We start from the raw sequence: 26847 nt of genomic DNA, 5'->3' as shown, positions 1-26847 counted from the left end.
ATTTTCTTTATTTTTTTTTTGATTGCGCAGTACTTTCTTTTTATTATTATTATTATATTTTTTATTGCATATTAGGTTCTGGGGTACATGTACAGAACATACAGGATTCTTGCATAGGTACATACATGGCAATGTGGTTTGCTGCCTCTATCCCCATCACCTGTATCTGGCATTTCTCCCCATGTTATCCCTCCCTAACTCCCTACCCCCCACTGTCCCTCCCCTAGTCCCCCCCACAGACCTCAGTGTGTGATGCTCCCCTCCCTGTGTCCATGTGTTCTCATTGTTCCACACCCACCTATGAGTGAGAACATGCGGTGCTTGGAGAATCACCATTTTCTAAGTGTGCGACGTGTAACTCGAGGCTACCATGCTGCCATCTGTCAGCGTAGGAAGAGGCAGCTCTCTGGGAAGTTTTCCTTGGTCAGTCTGCTATGCATAAAGTCAGGTTATCTTTGGACCAGGGGAGAATTCAAGCTTTAAAGATGGATTAAGAATTTCAGGTCACTCGTTTACCTGTTAGCGCCTAAGGCAGAGAAAACCCAGTTTTCAAGATAAAGCCTTTGAGAGCACTTTATTTAATCAAGTGCTGTTCCCAGAGAGCTTTCCGCAAACAGTAACATTTCTTCCCTCCAGCTGATGACTAAAATCTTTCATTATTCCACCTGAACTGGACTTCCTAAAATCAGCAATGATTTTTAGTGTTGCCAAACCAGTGGATCCTTCCCTGTCTTCTACTGACTCGGCTTCTTGGCATCATTTCAAACTGCTTTGCAAACGTTTGCATTTTGGGAAATTTTCTTATCTAGGATCCCCCAAACTATTCGTGGCCGATCTGCCTGCTCCTCGGCTTCTGTGTCGTTTTATCTACCTATTCTCGACCTCAGAATACTCACTAAGCTCCAGGATCGGCCATGGGCTGGCTTCTTTGCTAATTTAATCAGTCCCCACCTCACATGTTGTTTTCTTACCATGTGACAGTCTCTGTGCAGACTCAGAATAAGGATACACAAGACAGAAAAACCTCTGCAACCATGGGCTTACATGAGAGTTGAAAGGGTGCTGAGTCCACGAAGGATGTAACTTCTTATAGTTTTAAGTGCTGTCCACATAGTAACATAGGCAGGTGGATAGAGAAGGGGAGGGAGGGCTGCCGGTTTCACCAGGGTGCACAGGGAGGGCTACTCTGCAGGTGACATCTGAGCTGAGACCTGTGTGCTGAGCAGGCTGTGGCAGAAAGCCCTGGCTGAATGAAGAGTATGGGGTGGAAGGAGTGGTTCGAGCAAAAGCACAAGTGGGTTTTCAAGGATTCAACACAGTGTTTGAGTCCCATTCTAGGTCACATCAATGATTCCCGTGCTTTTAATCTCATCTCATGGATGACAGTAAATACCATGTTTCTGTAAGAGATCTCAGCTCTGTAGTCCAGACACACATGTACAAAACCGACAGACTAACTGAGGTTTCCCCTTGGTTGTCCGTGGGGATCTGAGATTTAACAGATCGGAACTGGAACCCTTCACCTTCCAGTCTTAATGTGTTCTGCTGCTGCTTTTGCCACCACGGAGAGTGCTACCTCCCTTGGCTCAGTGGCTTCAGAGAGGTAACTCCATTTCCCTAATTTCCCTAAGTGGTTTTGTGACCGAACCACTCCCACATTTCTTTCACATTTTATCTGGAACACAAGGAAATCCGTCAGCTGCTCTCCATCCCTCACTCAGCCTGCCAGCCTGACGCATCACCCCTCTGTCTGAATGACTTCCACATCCTCCTTTCCTCCTCCTCCTCATTGGCCTTGCCGGGGTCTGCAGGAGTAGGGAAAATAAACTGCTTAACATACAAATTGGACCTTCTCATCTAAGCATCTTTCATGCTTTCTCCTTTTATTCGTGCGTTCTCTCAAGTTTCAGTGGTTTGGGCCATTTCATCGTTTTTTGGTTCTCTGAGCACTCCAGTCTCGTTCCTTCCTGAGGGCCTGGCTTTTGCTGTTTACTTGGCAAGAGTGTTACTAAGTTCACTGTTACCTTAGGTAATCCCTGCTCCTCTTTTTCATTTTAGCTTAAATGTCATTTTTGCATCAGAGTCCACCTGGGACCCCATTCAAAATCTGACGCTGCTCCAATCTAGCTATTCATTGCTTGAACACTATGCTGTTCCGTTCTTTGTAGCCTTTATGCGGATATGCAGCAATGAATTTTTATTTGAGATTTTATTTGTTAACATTTTCTCTATGAAGTCTTCTTGTTAAACACCGGGAAGGCTGACACCTCCCAGGAGCTGACGCGGAGCCTGTCTGTAATGGGCATTTGGTCAATATTTTGCTGAGTGGATGTTGAATAACTAAATGAAATGGGCTACAATTAACTTTCTAGTTCTGTTTTTAAGTGTTATTTCCATGGTGATTTTGATTGCTCTGATGTAGAAAAATAATCATTTGAAATGTTTTCTTTTTGCAAATAAAAATGTGGGGTCTGTCCAAAAAATATGTTAACATCTTTTGCCAGCTTTTAAATATAATTCAGTAAGGCTACAGGCAATGAACACAAATACTGTAAAAAGAAAATTTTAGATCTAACTTCTAAGTGAAAAGGCAGAATTTCCTATATGACTAGTTTTATTTGTTGAGACACTAAACCCTGTGTTTCTGACTGACCAAAGTTATATCTTTTAGCCGTTGTTTATACTATGCAAGTAACCTGTCTTTTAAAAATGAAACGTAACCGGGCGCGGTGGCTCAAGCCTGTAATCCCAGCACTTTGGGAGGCCGAGGCAGGTGGATCACGAGGTCAAGAGATCGAGACCATCTTGGTCAACATGGTGAAACCCCGTCTCTACTAAAGCTACAAAACATTAGCTGGGCATGGTGGTGTGTGCCTGTAATCCCAGCTACTCGGGAGGCTGAGGCAGGAGAATTGCCTGAACCCAGGAGGCGGAGGTTGCGGTGAGCCGAGATCGCGCCATTGCACTCCAGCCTGGGTAACAAGAGCGAAACTCTGTCTCAAAATAAATAAATAAAATTTTAAAAATAAAAATGAAACGTGCATGTTTCTTTTAGCGTAATACGGTTTTCCCTGTATTCTTCCTGTGTCCATCACGTGGTCTTTTCTGTGTCCCTAATCTCTTACAGAGTAAACTTGTGTTACAACATCCCTTGATAAAATAACCCTGAGTGTAGGAACCGTGGAGACAGATTCATGGTATATTCGAGGTGAAGGAAAACACTGAAATAATTTAGTCTAAATTGTTTACAGGAGAAAAAGGTGAGGAGCTGATATTCGCTCTAACAATCTCTTTATGAGCAATGCTAGGTGTATTGTGTATTCCATGTCATTAAATTTTCCCAATCATATTGCATGGTTGGTATTTTAAGGGAGAAAGACCTCATAGGTAAAATTTTCGACAATAACTACATATAACTAAAGGCGCACATAGATAATGGAGGAGAATATAGCTGCACGTCAGCTGAATGCATCAGTGAAAGAAAATATAATACTAGCAAATAAGATTGTCTGCTTCCATGAAGCCTCTCATTCAGAAACGGTCTTCACGTTTTCACCTTTGTCTCAGTAACTGACCTGGGTTCTTGTGTTTCTCAGTTGAAGCTGTTCCCCTTTGCATGCAATTTCCCTGCATCCTGCGAACTTCCCGGGTTCTTTCCGCCTCTGCCTACGTCATGCTCTCCTCCGCACACCCTTCTTCCCCCAACTTCTCGCTCCTCTCCTGTCTGTCCCCCAAGGGTTGGAATTTTTTGAAGCAAAGGTTATGATTCTATTTTATCTTTTTCTTTCCTTTTCATCTCTCCTCCTCTTCCCTTCTTTATCTTTTCTTCTTCTTTTGTTTCTTATTTCTACTCCTTTTATTCCTTTTCTTCTCTTTTCTCCTGTCATTGTTTTGAATAATTTAAAAAAAAAAAAAACAAGATTATTTGGGTTACTAGAACCACTTAAGAAGAAAGACAAGAGTTCTTGGCTTGGACACGTGTACCAAAGCTAGGAAGCCATATATGAGTTGGCGCTAGGCACTGGTCACTTTCTGTGTGGCTCTCATGAGCTGTGACGTAATCTGCAGGGTGCCTACACTTCTTCCTGCGGGGCTGCACCTTCTCAGGGCACCTATGAGGATGCCCATGCCCTCCCCTCTGCGGAAGCTGCCTCCCTCTCAGAGGCTCTCTCTGCCTCCCCCTGCACTTGCCTGAGGCCCCATGGCTGCCTTTGGCCCAGTGGCATCGCCCAGCTGTGACTTTCATCACTAAGGCCTTTGTATTATTGCCTGCATCATAGCCAAAGTTCTCCAAGAAGCAATCCCTAAGGACCCAGATAATTTTTTTAGATAATTCAAATTCATGAATTATGGTTAATGGAAGCCTTGTCTGATTTGGGCCATGTCCCCATGACTGGCCTGTGAGGTGGTGAACAAGGAAGGGGTGTGAGGCCATTCTTGGCAGGTGTGGGCCGGGCAGGGAGAGTTCCAGAGATGGTACTTGGGCTGGGACCTTCGCTGGGCTTTTAGGATTGTTTTTCTCTTTATAGAAATAACCTGTCCTCATTATGATATTATAATACATTATCATAACACAAATTCAAACAATTAAAAATACAGCCAGGTTGTTACCATGGTAGATTCAATAGCCATGAGGGTTTACTCGCGAACAAAGGTAAATACAGTGTATCTGGCAAGACTGCCTGTCTTTTTCTATGTTTACTTAATTTAAAAAAGTAGAATTACAGCATATTTTGTTTTTTGATCTGCCTTTTATTACATTGCCCTTTTGACTCTTTTACATTCGAATTCATACTACATTAGGTTCACACATTAGGGAAGTGGGAAATGCTTTTCATCTTTTTTCAACATGCAGTCTCTAAATGAGTATTATCTCCTGAAAGCGCCCATAAAGGTCAAAAGTGAAGACAATGAATTAATGTTGAAAGAACAGGGTGGGCTTTGAAATCAGACACCTTAATCTATTTATCAGCTAAATAAACAGGATGTGCTGACTCAGACTCCAGCCTTCACTTTTCTCATTTCCTAAATAAGCAAAGTAATAATTCCCTCATAAAGATTTTGTGAGACTTAAATTATGTCATATATAAGTGTGTGCTTACTGTAGAATGTTGCATATTTGATCACCCTCCCTGTGTTTATTATTAGTATCTCATAGTTCCTTATACACATTAAAGTTTACATATTTTTGTGGGAACATACAGAATATAATATTAGAATGTTGCCTTTTCCACATTTACAGATACCTGTACATAATTTACTATGATCAGGAACGTACAAACAGCAATCTAATATATTCAGGTGAGGTTATGTAAATAAATAGTAGCACGACTTTGAGTAGCTTGCATAGTCTTTTCAGTGGATGTTGATGTTTGCGATTTCAGGACTAGAGGTGATATGCCATGATTTCTTTAAGGATAAAACTTAATAATTGTGATTTGTGAAATTGAAATTTATGCACGTATGATGCCTTGTGTGGAAACTTACTTCTCCCAAGTGTCTTGCAGGTAGGTATTTTCAAATGGCCATCAACAGCTGCACAGAAGGGTTTTATCATCATCTCAAACTCACTTCCCGTTTACAATTTTACATCTGCAAAATTTCTGAATATTTTATATAGAATGAAAATGCGCGGCAAATATTCTAAGATAATAAAATTTTTGAGTGAATACATCAAATGGAGTTATTGATATGTTAATTACAATGTTAAACTATGTGTATCACAGAAATTCTCAACCAGATAATTTAATATTTCTGCTCTTTAAAAATGCATGAACTCATAATGAAATACTTGAAATTATTTCCTCATATATTGTACTATGGTAAACAAATACTAAACAGTGTATAACTGTATTTAAACCTGTATAAGCTACTAATATTTGATACATAAAGCCATAATATTAAATAGTATTGATTTATTAATACTTTATATAAATATACTGATTTTATATTTTTACTTCGATATTTAAATTATATTACATGTGCATACTATTAAACTTTTAATGATATTATTCTCTTATTCTAAATACATTGGTAATATATGTAAAAGTAATAAAACACATCCATAAATTAAATAATACATACTTATATCATTTATATTTACTGTATTGGAATGCACTTAAGAGATTCTGAAATCACTTATGTACTATTATTAAAAAGACATTTTCTGTGAGGACTCATTCAGATAATATGGTTTTTTAAATCTAGGAATTGGCAAATAGAGACTTTATTATATTTTACACAAATATCTAAATATATTTAACTATAACTATATATGTTTATAAAATAAATTGTATAATGACTTCAATATTTTTTCTCATTTTTTTCCCATTTTTAAGTTGCTAACCTGAATTTTAGATTCTATGCAAAGTAATATAAACTGGCCTAGTCAAATGCTATTATCACTGTTAAAAGACCACGAATAATTGGGCATCTGGTAAGATATCTTTGAGTGAGCCCCAAAACTATTTCTGAGTCTTAAGTCTAGAGTTCTTAGCTGTGCAGAGAGAGACTAGAGCAGAGATGAAAGGCCCTAAATCCTGCTCTTCCAGGGTGATGGTCACTCTGCATCTGTGGAAGCCACTGGAGGGCATAGAGGTGTCTTTGGTACTGCTGGCATACATCCCAGGTAACATCTCAGAGGATCACGTGCGGTCGGACAGATAGTGATGGGGACAGTTCTCCAGGCTCTTGTAAAATGGTCAGTCCCACTAATTTTGTTAAGGTCATTTACACTGATTTTATACTAGAATATCCTTATTTGTTATTTTATTCATATAGTAAATAGATATCTTGGTTTACTTTGAAGCTTTAAAAAGAAAATATTTTCTCTTTGAACATTTGCTGCTACTGTGATGTATCAGTTGGTTGGATAATTGTTAATATCTGAGCCCTTATGAAAAATCTAGTTGTTTTTTCCTCTGATAGAAAAATAATCTGGGGAGGCAATGTTAAAAATAAATAAAGACGGTGTAAGAATCTGCAGTGTTCAAAACTACTTAGAGCATAGGATCTCTGCAGGGTGTAGTTAGAATAATGTTGGAATGACTGGAGGTTCTCAGTGCCAAATCGTTTAATTTGTTTTTTAGTTTCTCAGATATGTATTTTAGGACATAGCATTAGAAGCTGAAATGTGTTTTTTAAAATAAATTACTATAAACTAAAATACAGCTTGATTGAAGACCATGGCAGTTGAATTAGAGACCAGAGAACATGGGTAAAAATTGGACATATGAGTTACGATAATAGGTGATCAACCAGTTGTGTTTTAAAAGTCAGGACATTAAGGTGTACAGCGGGAGAGGAGAGAGGACCCAGAAAAAAAATGCTGGCAGTGTCGTAAATGAAGCACTTGGAAAATACAGCCCTTGACTCCCACTCAGGGTTGGAATCTCTTCATGTCCAGTTGAAGATCCATTAATACGAGATCTAAAACGATACATATAAAAGCAGCATGTGCTGAGCAACTTACTGCTATGTGAACTATTCATTTAGAACCTCTCACGTCACTCCGACAAGACTTTGTCATCCAAGTGTCAACAGTTCTTCTGTTGTGTATTCATATAGAATGCATAAACATTTGTTTACTACCATGAGAGATAAACAACTGCTAGAGGAGGTACCAATGTTCTGTAAACACAGCAAAAATAACAAAACATTCTGTTACTCATGTAGACATTTCTCATGATGCTGTGAGTCGGGACTATCCTCTTACAGCTGAGAAAGAGAGGATTGCAATGGCAAAACGTTTTTATTGTTGAAATTATCATCTAATCAAGTTATTCGTTTCTGAAGAAGGGTGTACCGTGACACAGCCTCATTCTTGCTGGGATATAAACCTCTTTCAAATCAAAGAGGAGAAATATATTAAAATGTAGCTATTACTTTTTATTTCAGTAATATCATACTGGGCCTATTAAAAATGTCAGTGTTGACACATTTCAAACGGAGTATAGCAGAAAGGTCTGGAGTCTGTAGTATCCCCCTAACGATATCTTAGAGTGGGCTGTCGCTCATCCAAAGCTCATCAATAGAGTAGGGAGACTGCTACTAAAAATTTTAATGAGAATATGTTCTATATAAACACATTCCTGATGCTGATGCAACTAAAAACATATGTCACCTCTCTGAAGGCTTAAATGATTAGAGTTTGTCTCAAAATTGATCCAACCGAAATACATCTGTACATCTCAGAAGAAGCAAGTGCCAGCAATGGCAATACACAATGAGAATAAATCACAAGTAACCTCATGCTAAAACTTGTGAATTGATTTAAATGGCTCTTATTTTCGCTTATTTATTCCAAATATATACCAACATTGAACTCAAAATGACACCTTACACAGAGATTTAACATTCAAGCCAATTTATGGCTCTAGTTCTCTAAAGGTGGATTACATTCTCCATGGAAAGCCTTTTTTTTTTTTTTTTTCTTTTAGCTGAAGGAAAATCACTACCAGATGGTTTGAACTAAAGCCTCATGGTTCAAACCATATGGCTTCCCATGTGTATGTTTGGTTGGGAAATACAAATGAAAATACCTTTTCACTTCCCTTTTTGGTGCTCAGTTTATTTTTATTATTAACTACATTTTAGGAAATGAATGCAACTTTTTAGAAATAAAGTTTTTATTAACCAAAAGTGTCTCTTTAGTTTACAAAGCCCTTCAATACGTAATGTCTCACAAGTGGTTGTGGCAGATGTATGGAAAGGAACCTGGATTTGGAGTCAACTCATTCTTAACTCTGGCCTCAGTTTTCTTTCCTGTAAAATAGGTTTAATACTAACCATTCATAGACTGATTATACAGATTAAATTTAAAAATGTATGTCAATGATACTAACGCTTCCAGCAAACATTAGTTTAATTGTGTATCATCATCGTTATTCTGACCACTTCGTGTGTAATTATTTCTGATTATTCACTCATATAAACCTTATCACCGCTGGTTTATTTGTTTCTAATCTTTGCCACGGAAGTAGTTGCTTGTATTTCTTTTCAGACACTTGCTTTCTTCACGTTGGCACCTGGTCTACCTGTATAGTTTGCTACAAAGAAATTCATGTTGAATTTTAATTGATATTTATATGGCATGTCCTCAAAGAGCAGGGAAATTTAATGAAGAAGAATTTTTGTTACTGCCCTACAGAGTCACAAAGTTTTGTGCAGATCTAATGACGTATTGTAAATCAACCTACTTTGAAAAAATCATTTAAAAAATATATAATTTATACTTTAAAATCAAATTCATTTAAACTCTTTCACGGCCGGGCACAGTGGCTCACGCCTGTAATCCCAGCACTTTGGGAGGCCGAGGCGGGTGGATTACAAGGTCAACAGATCGAGACCATCCTGGTCAACATGGTGAAACCCCATCTCTACTAAAAATACAAAAAATTAGCTGGGCATGGTGGCATGTGCCTGTAATCCCAGCTACTTGGGAGGCTGAGGCAGGAGAATTGCCTGAGCCCAGGAGGCGGAGGTTGCGGTGAGCCGAGATCGTGCCATTGCACTCCAGCCTGGGTAACAAGAGCGAAACTCCGTCTCAAAAAAAAAAAGTAATAGAGGATCAGAATGATAGAAATACACACACATACTCACACACATGCAAAGAGAGAGAGAGTGATATAAGATAGACATAACGGTCCGGGTGCAGTGGCTCACGTCTGCAATCCCAGCACTTTTGGAGGCCGAGGCAGGTGAATCACGAGGTCAAGAGATCGAGACCATCCTGGTCAACGTGGTGAAACCCTGTCTCTACTAAAAATACAAAAAATTAGCTGGGCATGGTGGCACGTGCCTGTAATCCCAGCTACTCAGGAGGCTGAGGCAGGAGAATTGCCTGAACCCAGGAGGCAGAGGTTGCCATGAGCCGAGATCGTGCCATTGCACTCCAGCCTGGGTAACAAGAGCGAAACTCCGTCTCAAAAAAAAAAAAAAAAAAAAAAAAAAAAGATAGACATAACATCACACTTACTTGTTTTAACCACTGTAAGCATATACTTCTGGTTGGGCTTGGTAACTCACTATAATCCCAGCACTTTGGGAGGCTGAGGTGGGAGAATTATTTGAGCCCAGGAGTTAGAGACCAGCCTGGGCAATGTGTCAAAACTCTGTCTTTACAAAATAATAATCGTAATGATGATAATAATAAAACACTAGCTGGGAGTGGTGGCATGCACTTGTACATGCAGCTACCTGGGAGGCTGAGGTGAGAGGGCCTCTGGAGCACAGAAGATCAAGGCTGGAGTGAACCGTGTTTGTGCCACTGCACTCCAGCCAGGGCAACAGAATAAGATTCTGTCTCAAAAAAAGAGAAAAAAAAAGTTAAAAAAGAAGAGAAAAACCACGCAGTTCTGTGGCTTTACATATAGTGATGCTGTTGTACATCCGTCACCACTAGTCATCTCCCCAAATTTTCATCATACTCCACTGAGACACTTCACATAATAACACTTCACGTCCTTCTTCTGCTTCCCTTCGCCCCAGCCCCTGGAAACCACCATTGAACTTTCTGGCTCCGTGACTTTCATTACTCTTTGTTTTTAACCTCTGTGTGTCCTTATGCCTAAAGTGACTCTCTTGCGGGCAACATATAGTAGGATCCTGTTACTTATTCATTTATTTTTCAACCCATTCTGCCAACCTGTGTCTCTGGTTTGGGAGTGATTCATTTTCCAGGGCTGCCATAAAAAGCACTACGCTACACACCGAGTGGCTTAAACAGCAGAAATTCTGTGTACTGCAGTTTTAGAGGGTGGAAGTCTGAGATAGAGGTTTGGGCAGGGCTGGTTTCTTCTAAGGCTTCTCTCCTTGACTTGTGGATGGCTGTCTTCTTCCTGTGTCTTCACATGGACTTTCCTTTACGTCTTCATGTCCTAACTTCCCCCCCCTTTTTTTTTTTTTTTTTGCCAATCAGTTTGAGCTTATGAGGTTGCTCAGGTTAGCCTTGAACTGATGACCTTGCCTTCGCGAGCACCATGACCTCTGGTGGGAGCCACTTTGGACCCCAACTTCCCCTTCTTATAGGTCACCAGTCATATTGGATTAGGGCTCACCTTAAGGGCAACATTTTAAGTTAATTACCTCTTCAAAGTCTCCATCTCCAAATACAGTCCATTGTGAGGTACTGGTGGTTGGAACTTCAATGTATAACTTTTTGTGGGGAGGAGGAACATAATTCAGCCTAAAAGAGGGAGTTAAATCCATTTATATTTTAAATAATTGTTTGAAGGGTAATTCATACTTTTACCATTTTGAATTCAATTTTCATATGTCTTTCCGCATTTTTGTCCCTTGTTTGACCCACTACTATTATCTTCTATGTTTAGTTGATATTTTTATAGTGTCACATTGTGATTCTCTTCTCGTTTCTTTTTCACATGTTCTATAAGTATTTTCTTTGTGGTTTCCATGGAGATTACATATAACATCCTACAATGGTGGCATTATCTTAAATTGACACCAATTTAACTTCAATCATATACAAAGACTTCAATCCTTACAAGACTGTTCCCTTACTTTATGCTACTGCTGTCATAAATTATCTCTTTATATATAATGTAACTATTAGCATATATTTATCATTATTTTATGTGTTTATCTTTAAATACTGTAGAAAATAAAAACTGAGGTTTTAAGTCAAAATTACTATAATAATGTTTTAAAATATATTTTCGTGTATTTACCTATACTAGAGACCCTTTTGCTTTTCATGAGTGACTGTGTAGTGTCCTTTCATTTCATCTTGAAGGACTTTCTTTAGTGTTTCTTACAGGGAATATATACTGGTAATAAACTCGCTCATATTTGGTTTGTCTGGGAATGTCTTAATTTCCCTTTCATTTTTGAAGGACAGTTTTTCTGGATGTAGAATTCTCGGTTGACATTTTTTCAGCACTTAAATATGTTTTTCCTCCTCTCCTTTCCCTTCTCCTATCTCCTTTTCTTTTTCCCTTTCCTTTCCCTTCTTTTCAGGTGAAGTCTTGCACTGTCAGCCAGGCTAGAGTGCAGTGGCACAATCTTTGTTCAGTGTAACCTCTGCCTCCCAGGTTCAAGCTATTCTCCTCTCTCAACCTCCCAAGTAGAGAGGATTACAGGTGCCCGTCACCATGCCTGGCTAATTTTTGTGTTTTTAGTAGAGATGGGATTTCACCATGTTAACCAGGCTGGTCTCAAATTCCTGACCTCAAGTGATCCACCCACCTCAGCTTCGCAATGTGCTGGGATTATAGGTGTGAGCCAGTGCAAGCAGCCTATCCATTGCTTTCTAACCTGTGAAGTGTCTGTGGAGAAATCTGTTGATAGTCTTATTATGAATCCCTTGTTTATAGGACTTGCTTTTTTCTTTCTGCTTTTAAGATTCTCTCTTTTTCTTTGGCTCTTAACTGTTCTGTAATTATGTTTCTGGCTGGGTCTCTTTCTTTATGTTTATCCTACTTGGAGTTCATTAAGCTCCTTAAATTTGTGTATATATGACTTTCTCAAATTTGGAAAATTTGTATTCATTTATTTTAATTCATATTTATAATCATTGTTTTAAATTCATTGTCTGTTAAGTCTTTATATGTTTCTTCAGTGACCGTATCTAGAGATTTATTATGACCCTTTGAATGGGCTATGTTTCCCTGTTTCTCTGTATGCCTTGTGATTTTCGTTAAAAAATAAGCATTTGAAAAGAATCAACTACCTGTCTCAATCTTTGGAGAATGTAGTAGAAGATGTTCACCTCTTTGCGGGCCTCTGAGACTTGAGATCAAACTGGAGTGAAGACGTTAGGTGTTCTCAGGTTTTTGGTGGGTACGTGTCCTATCTGGATTTGTCCATATCTTTTGTTGTGTTTTTATTTTTGTCTTCTTTTTTTTATATTTTCACCCAGCTTCTTTTAAACGTCTTAATATTCTAAAGGATCTCATCATCTAATTGGGGCTATATATATCTCCTAAATTCCCCTCCTTATAAGGTCAATAATATATATATATATTATTGTATTCCTCTACCTGGAATCCCTTACCCCAAGGTACTCATGATTTTGCAAACGTGCTGCAGCTTTCTGTATAGCAGTGTTTGTCACAGCCTCTCATGACTTCTAGCCAGAGATCTAAATGATGCCGCCCTTTCTCCACTGAGCTCCAAGTCAGGAAAAGACAGAACTCAGTCTGTCAGGCAGCCCCCAGAGTGACCGTAGTGCTGCCAACCACGTTCTCTCTGCTGCTCCATTTCTAGAAAGGAAACTGGAAATCGGGCCGCTGCCTCTCAGCTGCACTGTGCCACGCCAGGCATGGCATGAAACGACCGAGAGTGAAACATGAAATACAGAACTGTGTTGAATATATTTGTTCTTCACTGGGCATTTGCTTGGTTGATAGAGATTTTTAACTGTTACTTAGAGCTCCTGTAAAATTATTTTAATCTTTTGGTGGTTACTTGGTGTTTCCATGGGGAAATAAGGGTCTGAAGCTTTTTGTCTTACTACCTACTGATGCCATCACCCAACCTGATGAATTATTTTGAAGTAATATTGAGAACATTAAATATTTAGAAAATAAAATTTTGGAATTCAATATAATTCTCACATCATGCAGCAAAATAATGTTTAGATGTTATTTTTAAAAATCTTGGCCGGGTGTGGTGGCTCAAGCCTGTAATCCCAGCACTTTGGGAGGCCAAGGCGGGTGGATCACAAGGTCAAGAGATCGAGACCATCCTGGTCAACATAGTGAAACCCCGTCTCTACTAAGAATACAAAAAATTAGCTGGGCATGGTGGTGCACACCTGTAATCCCAGCTACTCAGGAGGCTGAGGCAGGAGAATTGCCTGAACCCAGGAGACGGAGGTTGCGGTGAGCTGAGATCGTGCCATTGCACTCCAGCCTGGGCAAGAAGAGCGAAACTCCGTCTCAAAAAAAAAAAACTTATTAAAAACATAAAAATACCTAAAAATATCTTGACCAATTTGGAATAGTGAAGTACTTATGAAGAATGAAATCGTATAATGTATTCAATAGAATTTATATTTAAATGAAGGATCATGTTGTTACCCAAATTTATTCTAATTTAGCAAGAAAAGCTAAATTTTGGCTGGATGTGGTTGCACATGTCTGTAATCCCAACAGCTTAGGAGGCCAGGGTGAGAGTGTCATTTGAGCCAGGAGTCTGAGAGCGATCTGGGCAACATAGTGAGACTGCATCTCTACAAAAGATTTTTTTTAATTAGCTGGGCAGGGTGTCACACACCTGTGCTCCAAGCTAGCAGGGAGGCTGAGGTGGGAGTATTGCTTGATCCTGGGAGGTTAAGGCTGCAGTGATCCATGATTGTGCCACTGCACTCCCACCTGGGCAACAGAGCGAAACCCTGTCTCAAAACAAACTAATGAAACTTGTTATACTTACTGTTGTTTTAATGCATAGTTTTAATCAAATGATTCATGAGTTCCACATATACCTTAACATATTGTTTTTTTATTGTATACATACATACATATATATACATACATACATACATACATACATATATATATATTTTTTTCTTAATTGTACTTTAGGTTCTGGGGTACATGTACAGATCATGCAGGATTGTTGCACAGGTACATACATGGCAATGTGGTTTGCTGCCTCCTTCCCCCCATCACCTGTATCTGGCATTTCTCCCCATGTTATCCCTCCCCAACCTCCCTATCCCCTGCTATCCCTCCCCTAGTCCCCACCAATAGACCGCAGTGTGTGATGCTCCCCTCCCTGTGTCCATGTGTTCTTGCTGTTCCACACCCACCTATGAGTGAGAACATGCAGTGTTTTATTTTCTGTTCTTGTGTCAGTTTCCTGAGAATTATGGTTTCCAAATTCATCCATGTCCCTACAAAGGACACGAACTCATCGTTTTTTATGGCTGCATAGTATTCCATGGTGTATATGTGCCACATTTTCCTAGTCCAGTCTATCGTCGACGGACATTTGGGTTGGTTCCAAGTTTTTGCTACTGTAAACAGTGACACAATGAACATATGTGTGCATGTGTCTTTATAATAGAATGATTTGTAATCCTCTGGATATATACCCAGTAATGGGATTGCTGGGTCAAATGGAATTTCTATTCCTAGGTCCTTGAGGAATCGCCACATTGTTTTCCACAATGGTTGAACTAATTTGCACTCCCACCAACAGTGTGAAAGTGTTATACTGTTTTTTCTTATGGAATCATTTAAAATATATGTGAGAAAATGTGTATTTATATGTACACTTTTCAGCTGCAAATAATAGAATCACCAATTCAGTTGATTTAAACTGTAGTAAACGAACTATAATAAATACAACAGAATGTTCAGAATTGGGGTATTCCTCCTAGATTGGTTGATTTTCTGCCCCTACAATAAGGTAGCAGGTCCAGGTACTTGACACATCTATTCTGTTCCATGCATGCTGTTGTCTCCATCCTTGGATTCTAACATTTGAAATCTGGACACATAAATTTTCAGAGTAAAATAGATATGTCATTTATTAGCATACTGTAATGTTTCCCAGAAGCACTCCTGTGGACTTCCTCACATCTCATTACACTGAATTGGGTCCCAAGCCCTCTGTTAAGCAACCTCCTGTGAAGAGAAAAAAAGAAATGCCTTCATTTGATTAGACAAATTGTAGAGAGTGAAATGAACGCTGAAGCGACAGCCACTGTCCAATGAGCAACTGAGTTTTGGAGAAACTATTCTGTGATGGTGCAAGTCCCAACAGGAGAAAAATGTCTTCATGAAATTCCAGAAATAAATGAATGCACATGAACAAAGAAACCACTATGGTTTTTGGTTCATTGATAATTACTTCATTGTTTAAAATATAAGTAATTTTTAAAAGTATCTTATGTATAGATCTTAGTAAATATCATCTCTGTTGTTATCTACGGGAATGAGTGAAGGCTTTCTTCTCTCTAAATGTATGTATTTTTCTCATCATGCTGTTAGTTGTGACCTGGCATAAAAGTACTAATAAGGAACAAGTGAGATTTTTTATTAAATTTTGGCCTCTTAACAGTGAGAGAGATGTTCATCCTTACACTGGAAAAGACGTCTTTGATTCTCACCAATGAGAATGCGCATTTATTTGAATGTATTTAAGGTGTCTTAATTCCTTTGGAGATCACATCTTTAGTCACGATCACTGAATAACTAAAAATAACTACAATACATTTTTTATCTGTGTATTTCCTCAGTAACTGCACAATATTTTAACAGTATTTCTTGCTGTTACAGTGAGCCAAGGAGGTGTTGCACTGGTCTCTGACATGTGTCCAGATCCTGGGATTCCAGAAAATGGTAGAAGAGCAGGTTCTGACTTCAGGTAAGAGACACAATACTGGTGGAAAAAGCATGTTATTTTTATTTTTATTTTTTTAATTTTTTATTGGATTTTAGGTTTTGGGGTACATAAGCAGAGCATGCAAGACAGTTGCGTAGGTACACACATGGCTGTGTGCTTTGCTTTCCTTTTCCCTTTCACCCACATTTGGTATTTCTCCCCAGGCTATCCCTCCCCACCTCCCCCTCCCACTGGCCCTCGCCTTTTCCCCCCAATAGACCCCAGTGTTTAGTACTCCCCTTTCTGTGTCCATGTGTTCTCATTTTTCATCACCCGCCTATGAGTGAGAATATGCGGTGTTTCATTTTCTGTTCTTGTGTCAGTTTGCTGAGGATGATGTTCTCCAGATTCATCCATGTCCCTACAAATGACACAAACTCATCATTTCTGATTGCTGCATAATATTCCATGGTGTATATGTGCCACATTTTCCCAATCCAGTCTATTATCAATGGGCATTTGGGTTGATTCCAGGTCTTTGCTATTGTAAACAGTGCTGCAATGAACATTCGTGTACATGTGTCCTTATAGTAGAACGATTTATAGTCTTTTGGATATATACCCAGTAATGTGATTGCAGGGTCAAATGGAATTTCTATTTCTAAGGCCTTGAGGAATCACCACACTGTCTTCCACATTGGTTGAACTAATTTACACTCCCACCAACAGTGTAAAAGTGTTCCTTTTTCTCCACATCCTCTCCAGCATCTGTTGTCTCCAGATTTTTTAATGATCACTATTCTAACTGGCGTGAGATGGTATCTCAATGTGGTTTTGATTTGCATCTCTCTAATGACCAGTGACGATGAACATTTTTTCATATGATTGTTGGCCTCATATATGTCTTCTTTCGTAAAGTGTCTGTTCATATCCTTTGCCCACTTTTGAATGGGCTTGTTTGTTTTTTTCCTGTAAATCCGTTTGAGTTCTTTGTAAATTCTGGATATCAGCCCTTTGTCAGATGGGTAAACTGCAAAAATTTTTTCCCATTCTGTTGGTTGCCGATCCACTCTAGTGACTGTTTCTTTTGCCGTGCAGAAGCTGTGGAGTTTCATTAGGTCCCATTTGTCTATTTTGGCTTTTGTTGCCAATGCTTTTGGTGTTTTGTTCACGAAGTCCTTGCCTACTCCTATGTCCTGGATAGTTTTGCCTAGATTTCCTTCTAGGGTTTTTATCGTGCCAGGTCTTATATTTAAGTCTTTAATCCATCTGGAGTTAATTTTAGTGTGAGGTGTCAGGAAGGGGTCCAGTTTCTGCTTTCTGCACATGGCTAGCCAGTTTTCCCAACACCATTTGTTAAACAGGGAATCCTTGCCCCATTGCTTGTTTTTGTCAGGTTTATCAAAGATTGTATAGTTGTAGATATGTTGTGTTGCTTCCAGTGCCTCTGTTTTGTTCCATTGGTCTGTATCTCTGTTTTGGTACCAGTACCATTCTGTTTTGATTACTGTAGCCTTGTAGTATAGTTTGAAATCCGGTAGTGTGATGCCCCCCGCTGTGTTCTTTTTGCTTAGAATTGACTTGGCTATGCGGGCTCTCTTTTGGTTCCATATGAAGTTCGTGGTTGTTTTCTCCAGTTCTGTGAAGAAAGTCAATGGTAGCTTGATGGGTATAGCATTGATTCTGTAAATTACTTTGGGCAGTATAGCCATTTTCACGATATTAATTCTTCCTAACCATGAACATGGAATGTTTCTCCATCTGTTTGTGTCCTCTCTGATTTCGTTGAGCAGTGGTTTGTAGTTCTCCTTGAAGAGGTCCCTTACGTTCCTTGTGAGTTGTATTCCAAGGTATTTTATTCTTTTTGTAGCAATTGTGAATGGCAGTTCGTTCTTGATTTGGCTTTCTTTAAGTCTGTTATTGGTGTAGACAAATGCTTGTGATTTTTGCACATTGATTTTATATCCTGAGACTTTGCTGAAGTTGCTTATCAGTTTCAGGAGTTTTTGGGCTGAGGCGATGGGGTCTTCTAGGTATACTATCATGTCGTCTGCAAATAGAGACAATTTGGCTTCCACCTTCCCTATTTGAATACCCTTTATTTCTTTTTCTTGCCTGATTGCTCTGGCTAGAACTTCCAGTACTATATTGAATAGGAGTGGTGAAAGAGGGCATCCTTGTCTAGTGCCAGATTTCAAAGGGAATGCTTCCAGTTTTTGCCCATTCAGTATGATATTGGCTGTTGGTTTGTCATAAATAGCTGGAAAAAGCATGTTATTTTTAAGACATATTATTTCAGTTTGCAGTTTAGTTTAACTCTTTTGTTGTTTTGATGTAAAGACAAAAGTTCTCAATCATTATGAAACTATATTATTTGTAGAATTCTAAAACACATCATTATGAAAAATTTCAGGTACTCAGTAGTTGATATCTTATACTCTAGGAACCAATAATAAAAATTTAACTCCAAATGTGTATAATTAAAATTTTGTCCTCAGAGTCTTTGTTTTTTGTTTATGATCTGTTAAAATTTCTGTATTAGTCCCTTCCCACACTACTAATAAAGACATACCTGAGACTGGGTAATTTATAAAGGAAGGAGGTTTAGTTGACTCATAGTTCAGCAGGGCTGGAGAGGTCTCAGGAAACTTAAAATCATGGCAGAAGGGGAAGCAAACACATCCTTCTTCACATGGCAGAAGGAAGGAGAAGGATAAGCAAAGTGCAGGAAAAGTGCCCTCTGAAACCATCAGGTCTCATGAGAACTAACTCACTATCATAAGAACAGCATGAGGGTAACTGCCCCCACGGTTCAGTTACCTCTCAACAGTTTCTCCCATGACATGTGGGAATTATGACAACTACAATTCAAGGTGAGATTTGGGTGGGGACACAGCCAAACCATATCAATGTCATATTCCAATTCTTTAAATGTTTAAAGACAGAGAGGGAAATATTTAATAATTATCTTATAGTTATTTCACTAAAAACTTTAGGGATGATTAATGATAGTAGCGGCCAATAAAATTTATTCAGAAAATGTGAATCATTTTACTAGGGTTATGACGAACTAAATACTGATTTTTTCTTGCTACATTATGAATGCAGCAGTGACTATAATATTCCTATTACTTTAGATTTACATTTATTTCAATTAGTTCAAGAAATGTAACATTTTCCATCTTACATGATGGATACTATTATTAGAAGCAGCTGCAAAAATAAAAGAGTAAAGAGAAACAAGATATGTGTTTTTCCTTTTTACGATGTCACAATTTTTTTAAAAAAATTCAAAAAAGGTTCAAAGAGCTAAGGCTACAGATGAGGTAGCCTACAAATGGAAGAAAGGCACTGATACTATTAGAGAGAGAAAAAAAGAATGTTATTTAGTAAAATTGGAGTAACAATGGTAGTTTTTAAAAGAAATAGAAAAATAAGAAAATTGTAGTGTGTCTATGGTGAAGTTGGTAACATGACATATTATTTTACAACAGAAGTATACAAAGTATAGATATGAAGGAATCGAGTGTTGAATGGATATAGGTTAACTATTACACATCCTGACTAATATATTATGTTTGTGGTTTCACTGAAATGCCTTTGAGGCAAAGCTTGGGATGAAAATTCTTATTGAAGTGATTTATTTGATAAGTACTCTTCGGAGGAGGGGAGTAGAGGAATTGGAGTAAAAATTCTAAGCAGAAAGATGCTTTTAACTGGAGACACCTCAGTCTGTTCCCATGGGGAGTTCTGGGGCACAAATTGTACTGATAAGAAAGCCCCACCTTTTATACCCACTTTCCTGCCTGTGTTTCAATTGCTTCCTTCCTTTAGCTCAAGGGAGTTCTCCAGAGGAAAAGTTGGTTGTGAAGAGTTACTAGCAATCCAGTGAGTGTGGTCGGAGGATGCACCAGCTGGTAGCAGGTGTCTAGGGGACACTTGTCAGCATCTGCCCTGTCCAGGACTTAGTCAATAAGAGCAGCTAACAGAAGGGCACTTGCTTCCAGTATCATGTTATAAAATAGCGTTCATTTGAAGTCATTCAGGAATTTTATCTCTTTTGAAAACAAAGCAACTAGATAAAATTGCACATTCTTCCAAGGGGGTTTCCGTTTTCTCTGTATTCCTTCCTTGTGTCAATAGTAACCTCTTTCACGTCCCTCTTATAGAGGATGAACCTTCTTCCTGCTTCCCTTCCCTTTTCTTTTGTGCCCCTTTCATGAGAGTTGACAACAATGCATCATCAAGATGTGCTCACACATCTGTTTTCTCACCTGTCTTAAGGGGCTCCAGAATAGAGAATGTCTTATCTTTGCATCCTCAGTGACTAAAACTGTGCATGGCACAAAGAAACTTCATCTATTTAACAAATGCACCCTGTATATGAAGGTAACTGTACATCTTATATCCTCTCATCCCAGAAATCTAGAAACTTCTTTAGTCTATTATGCAGAGCTCTATTTTAAAAACAAAGCAAATTAACTCATATCTGAGAATACCGAATTCTTCAAATTGCATTCCATTATTTTTAAAAAATGCCAGAGGAAATGCTTAAGCTTTGAAAGTTGACAAGGAAGTTGTGAATATTTAGGCCAATATCTATTCAGCACAAGGGCAATAATGAAATTTTGAACCATATCTTAGGTGAGTATGCCAATCTTCACTCCACTTCATTCTCATATCAGACTTATTTCTGATGAAGAGGTTTAACTTCAGGATAGACATTAACTCTGAGGGCTGTGTTGATCTGGCTGGGGTATGGTAAGGGGAATCTAGATGGTGCAGACTTATGGCCCATTAGGGATGGAATGTAGGTAAGGTTTCTGTAGAATCTTATCTCAGAAGAGAATTTCAATCTGTCACTTTCCTAGTTTCCTGGGAAATCACTGTGTTGTTTATATGTCTCTAAGTTTGTAGCAATAGCAATCAAATACTATAACACCTGGGAAAATTATTTGAAAGATTGAATTTTCTCTTAAATACAAATGTGAAATATTATTTGTATCATCTATTGTGTGTGTATGTGTATACAAATATACACCTAACTAGAATAAGCTAAATCTAGTAGCTTTTTTGATAGATTTCTTTAAACTTCTCCCTACATGATTTTGTTATTTACAAATAAAGACTTAAATTTTGCTTTCCAGTCTGAATGTCTTTTATCCTTTTTCTTGTTTAAATGCACTTGTTAGGAACTATTTTACAAGGTTGAATAGAAATGGTGAGGTATCTCTCCCTTTCTTCTAGAGCTTAGGTGGAAAGTGTTCTGGCTTTCATTATAACTGTGATATTCCTTGTTGGTTCTTCAGGGATGCTCTTTATCAGGTTGAGGAAGTATCCTTCTATTTGTAATTTTTTGAGATGTGTGTGTGTTTTTTTAATCATACGTGAATTTGGAATTTTTCAAGAGCATTTTCTACATCTTTTGGGATGATCTTTTTTTTGCTTCTATGGTTTGTTTATATGAGGAATTAATTGATGTGACAATTTAAAAAACGTATTCTGATATAAAATTAATTTGTAATGATGTATTTTTCTTTTTATATGTTGTCGAATTTGACTTGTTAACATGTTTGGGTTTTTGCAGGTATGTTCATGTGTGATCGTAGGCTGTAGTGTTTTCTCGTTAAGAATTTGTTATTCCTGTCAGAGTAATAATGGTCTCAAAATTAATTGGAAAATGTTCTCTCCTCTGGAATATCCTAGAAGAGTTTGTGTATAATTGTTAATGCCTCATTGCTAAATGTTTGCAAGAATTCCCTAGGGAAGCTACCTGGAATTAGTATTTTCTTATTAACAGGTTTTTAATTACAGATTCAACCTCTTTTATACTTACAGGCTTATGTAGATTATCTACTTCTACTTCAGTGAGCTTTGATAGTTTGTGTCTTTCAAGGAATTTTACGATTTAATCTAAGTTGTCAAATTCGTTGACTTAAAATTATTCTCAATTTCCTTTATTATCCTTTAAATGAGGAGCAATGTCATAGCTCAAATTCTTGATATTCATATTATTTAAAAAATGTTACTTGATCCGTGTGGCTATTAACATGTCAACATTATTGATTTTCTCAAAAAATACAATTTGCTTTCATTTATCTTTCTATATTGTTAGATTTGTCTTCAGTGTCATTGATTTCTGTTCTGATCTTTTGTTAATTTATTTCCTCTGTTTACTGTGGGCTCCATTTGTTTTTTCTAATCTCTGAAGTTTGAAGCTGAGGCCAGTGATTTAAGACTTACTCTTTTTGAATGTGGGTGTCCAGTGCTATCGGTTTTCCTTTCAACAATGCTTCAGCTGCGTCTCTTCAATTTTGATATACTGCCTTTTCATTTTCATGCATCTTGAAATACATTTTATTTCCCCTTGTGATTGCTTTTTTTGTTCCATGATTTTTTTTTAAGTTTTCTATTTTGTTTCCACATACCTGGATATTTTCCAAGGATCTACTCGGTTAGAGACTATACATGATTTGAACTTTTGAAAATGTATTTATAATTGTTTTATTGCTAAGAATATGCTCTATCTTAGTAAATGTTCCAAGACCACTTGAACACATACTTTGGTGCTTTTGAGTGAGGTATTCCAGAAATGTCAGTTAGGTCAAGTTTATTGACTGTGTCCAAGGCTTTGAGATCCTTACTGATTTTTCTCATCACTTGGCAGATCTGTTCTTTAGGGAGATGTATCTAAATCATCTATTAAAATTGTGAATTTGTCTATTTCTCATTGCAGTTTTATCAGTTTTTGCTTCATGTATTCTGAAGCTCTGTTTTTAGGTACACAAATGTTTAAAATTGCCATGTATTTTTGTTGGATTGATACCTTTTATGTAATGATTGATTGATACCTTTTCTTTATCCTGAGTAATTTTTTTTACTCTGAAATCAAGTTTGTCTTACATTTGCATAGCCATTTTAGCTTTCTTTGAATTATTATTAGTTTATAATATTTTATATGGATTGTTATGTATGTGTCTGTATACAATTTGTTGCACAGTATCGTTTTAATCAAGTATTTTTTAAAGTCCAGTTTTATGTCTAGCTGGAAAAGAAACTAGTATTTTAATACTCATTTCAAATAACTGAATATATTCTTTGAGACTATAACAAAAATTGGCAAATAATATAATCTTAAATTTTAGAATGCAATTTAGATATGGGGGTATGAAAATAAACATTTTGTATTTTCTCACGTCAAAATCTATTGGTTGAGGTTCTGTCTTAAATTAATATTTTTGTATATGCATGACTTTTGTACCTCATATATTGGTCATTTGAAAAATAATGATTCATTGAGCTAAGAGTTCTTTCAAATATTTATGCATTGTACTATACATTATTTTCAAAAAATACATTTGTTGATATAAACACGTATTTCATTAGAAAGATCTTTAAGCATTGAAAAACAATCTCATGATGATAGATACAAGGTTTTGAAAATTTTAAAATTTTCATTAGAAAACTTTAACTTTGTCATGAGCTCAAATTTTGTCAGTCATTTTCCCTGAAGTAAAAGAATCAATTTTTAAAGTTGTCTGACAGATGCTCAGATCTTGGCAGTAATAGTTTGTCTATCGCTCTTTAAATAAAGAGGTGTTCAATGGAAAACCAAGCAGCCAGCTCAGCTCGAAACACAATGATATAGATGTTTGTTCCTCTAGAACTCCCTCAGGCTTCACTATACCCTATGGATGCATTACATATTCAGGTGCCATCATTTATTACAACAATCATTTTCCCTGCAGGTCCCTGTTAAGTAACACTGGACCTTTTCTCTGTTCCTACATGGCACTGTTGCTTGATTGGTGTAAGATCACCATCAGTTTTTCCCATCATTGTTTTTGCGCTGTCCGCGGAAATGACTACACAGTGAAACAGACACTTAACAACTTCATAGTATTAGAAAATAAGTTTGACCTTACACACCTTCTGAAATTGCACCTCTCCAGGGATCTGTGGGGCACACCTTAAAATGAGATGCATTACATGTGCAACCCGATTCTACTGAGCGTAATAATTATTGTAGATGAAAGAACATATGAAGAAAGAAACATGATATTAATTTATTTGCTACATTGTGACAAAAGTTACATTGAATTGAATTGAAATGAATTGAATTGAATTGAATTGATGTCATCTATACTGGTAGTTTAGGATTGTGTAGTGATCACGGACATCTGATGTACATGACCTATATTTATTTATATATCTGCATGATCTATATTTATTTTTATTTTTATTATTAGTTTTTTTGTTTTTGAGACAGAGTCTAGCTCTGTCGCCCAAGCTGGAGTGCAGTGGCACAATCTCAGCTCACTGCAACGTCCACCTCCCGGGTTCAAGCGATTCTCCTGCCTCAGCTTCTCTAGTAGCTGGGATTACAGGCACTCACCACCATGCCTGGCTAATTTTTGTATTTTTAGTAAAGATGGGGTTTCACTGTGTTGGCTAGGCTATTCTTGAACTCCTGACCTCGTGATCCTCACATCTTGGCCTCCCAACATTTTATTTTTGTATAGAGACAGTTTGTCATTGATCACTCTGTCTGGAGTACAGTAGTATGATCATAGCTCACTGTAACCTTGAACTCCAGGGCTCAAATAATCCTTACACTTTGGTTTCCTGTGTAGCTGGGAGTACAAGCATGTGCCACTGGCTCAACTAATTTGTTAAAAAAATTTTGTAGAGACAGGGTCTTGCTATGTTGCCTAGGCTGGTTTCACACTCCTGGCCTCAATCAGTTCTCCCTCCTTGGCATTCCAAATTGCTGGAATTACTGACACCGTGCCCAGCCCATATATTGACTTATTGCTTATATCTACTATTTATGTTTTATGGGACAGTAGAACCCATGTGTATTCATATGGAAACTGCTGGACTGCAGTCAAATAAGGATGCCTTATGACACTCGGATGAAATGACACGTGGTGTCCCTCACGTAGAATAAGTTCATTATAAAAGTTGATGTTTTAAGAGGAGAGAAGATACTTTTTAATAGTCTCTTGAGACTCACTTTAATGTAGGTAATTCTGTTTTTTTCTAAATTCTTATAATCTAAACTAAGATGAATATATAATCAAAACTAACAACTGGCATGGCCAACATGGGTAAATGAGTTTTCTTGCAGTGCAGATCTTGTAAATATGTAACTTGGGGCTGTTTTTGTTTAAAAGAGTTCACTTTATTAGATTGGTAAAATATTCATCATCTGTTTTTGTTTATGGAATTATTCTGGTTTCTTGAGAAATCCCTTGTCCATAGACTAAATATTAATTCCATCATTATCTATAAAATGCCCAAAGAAAATAAAGAATAAAATACAAAGCTTGCTTATTTAAATTCAAGTCAGTCTGGGGACAGTTTGCTGACCGTATTCTTCAACATGGACCACCATCTAAAAGACAAAGTGTATTCATTACAACTGAATCTTTATGCATAAACTGATGGACGTATTCAAACACCAGTATCTGAGGGAGAGAGCTTAGATATGGACTGACAATTTATGGGTGGGTACTGGCATCTATTAGTTCATCTGTTTTTCTTTGCTAACAGGATGTGTATCTTATATCCAGGCAGATGTAATTCTCCTCATTTTGATGAGGAGACGCACTGAAATTCAGAATGCTAACCTGGCAAAGTGCTGTATCTAGTCAGAGTTGGAGCTTGGAATTTAAGCTGGATCCTGCTGACCTCAAAGCTCCTGTTGACCTTGATAGTTTGTAACACAGATAATTATAATATGCAGACTTCACAAAGTAGCCATTGAGAAATCAAGATATGGTTGAAATTTATCCTTGAATTCGGCCTTCCAAGCCATGCACCATAGCCTGAGTTGTGTATGCTGAGCAAAAGGGCAGTCTTGCTTTAATTGATCTCTGCAAGGGGTGTGTCATGTATAAATGTCACCACAGATGTACTTAGACTGGCATCAGCCATGATGCACACTGCCAGACACTATATGCCAATTTTAGATCTACAAATATATACATGTACATACATGTACACACATACATAAAATTTCAAATCCTGACTTCCGCCCTTTTAAGAACATTTCAAAGATGCTGAAAAACTGAACTTAGGGAGCTCCCTGAATTCTCTGAAACTTGAGCTTCTCAACTGCTTTCCTTTCCCTTTTATCTTTTCTTTCGCCATGTGACCCACTCCACGACTGTCCATAAAGAGCTCCACGTGGCCACAGCCCTGGTTCTGCCTGAGCTGCAATTCCTGTCCTGACACTCCCTCCTCTGCAGGTGGCAGCTGCCCACTTCAGTGTCCTTTCCTTCCTTTACTTCTTCTTTTTTTTTTTTTTTAATTTATTTTTTGAGACGGAGTCTCACTCTGTCCCAGGCTGGAGTGCAGTGGCACCATGTTGGCTCATTGCAACCTCCACTACTCGGGTTCAAGTGATTCTCCTGCCTCAGCCTCCTGTGTAGCTGGGATTACAGGCACACACCACTACACATGACTATTTTTAAAAATTAATTACTTTTTATTGTACTTTAAGTGCTGGGGTACATGTGTAGAACATGCAGGTTTATTACATAGATATACATG

General features: G+C 37.8%; 1 protein-coding gene across 3 annotated transcripts in view; it reads left to right on the top strand.

Annotated features, from left to right (window-relative positions):
* The window catches only part of CSMD1 (CUB and Sushi multiple domains 1), a 2142320-nt gene that overhangs the window by 1421700 nt on the left and 693773 nt on the right, over positions 1 to 26847 (top strand). For all 3 annotated transcript variants that reach the window (XM_035269622.3, XM_017963591.4, XM_008979004.5), the window contains exon 8: positions 16245 to 16332. In XM_035269622.3, the coding sequence (XP_035125513.3) occupies positions 16245 to 16332 (88 nt within the window). The remainder of the gene's footprint in view (positions 1 to 16244; positions 16333 to 26847) is intronic.

This window comes from Callithrix jacchus, chromosome 13 (genome assembly GCF_049354715.1).
Source record: "Callithrix jacchus isolate 240 chromosome 13, calJac240_pri, whole genome shotgun sequence".
NCBI classification, from domain to species: Eukaryota; Metazoa; Chordata; class Mammalia; order Primates; family Cebidae; genus Callithrix; species Callithrix jacchus.
This window is presented reverse-complemented; position numbering and strand designations above follow the sequence as displayed.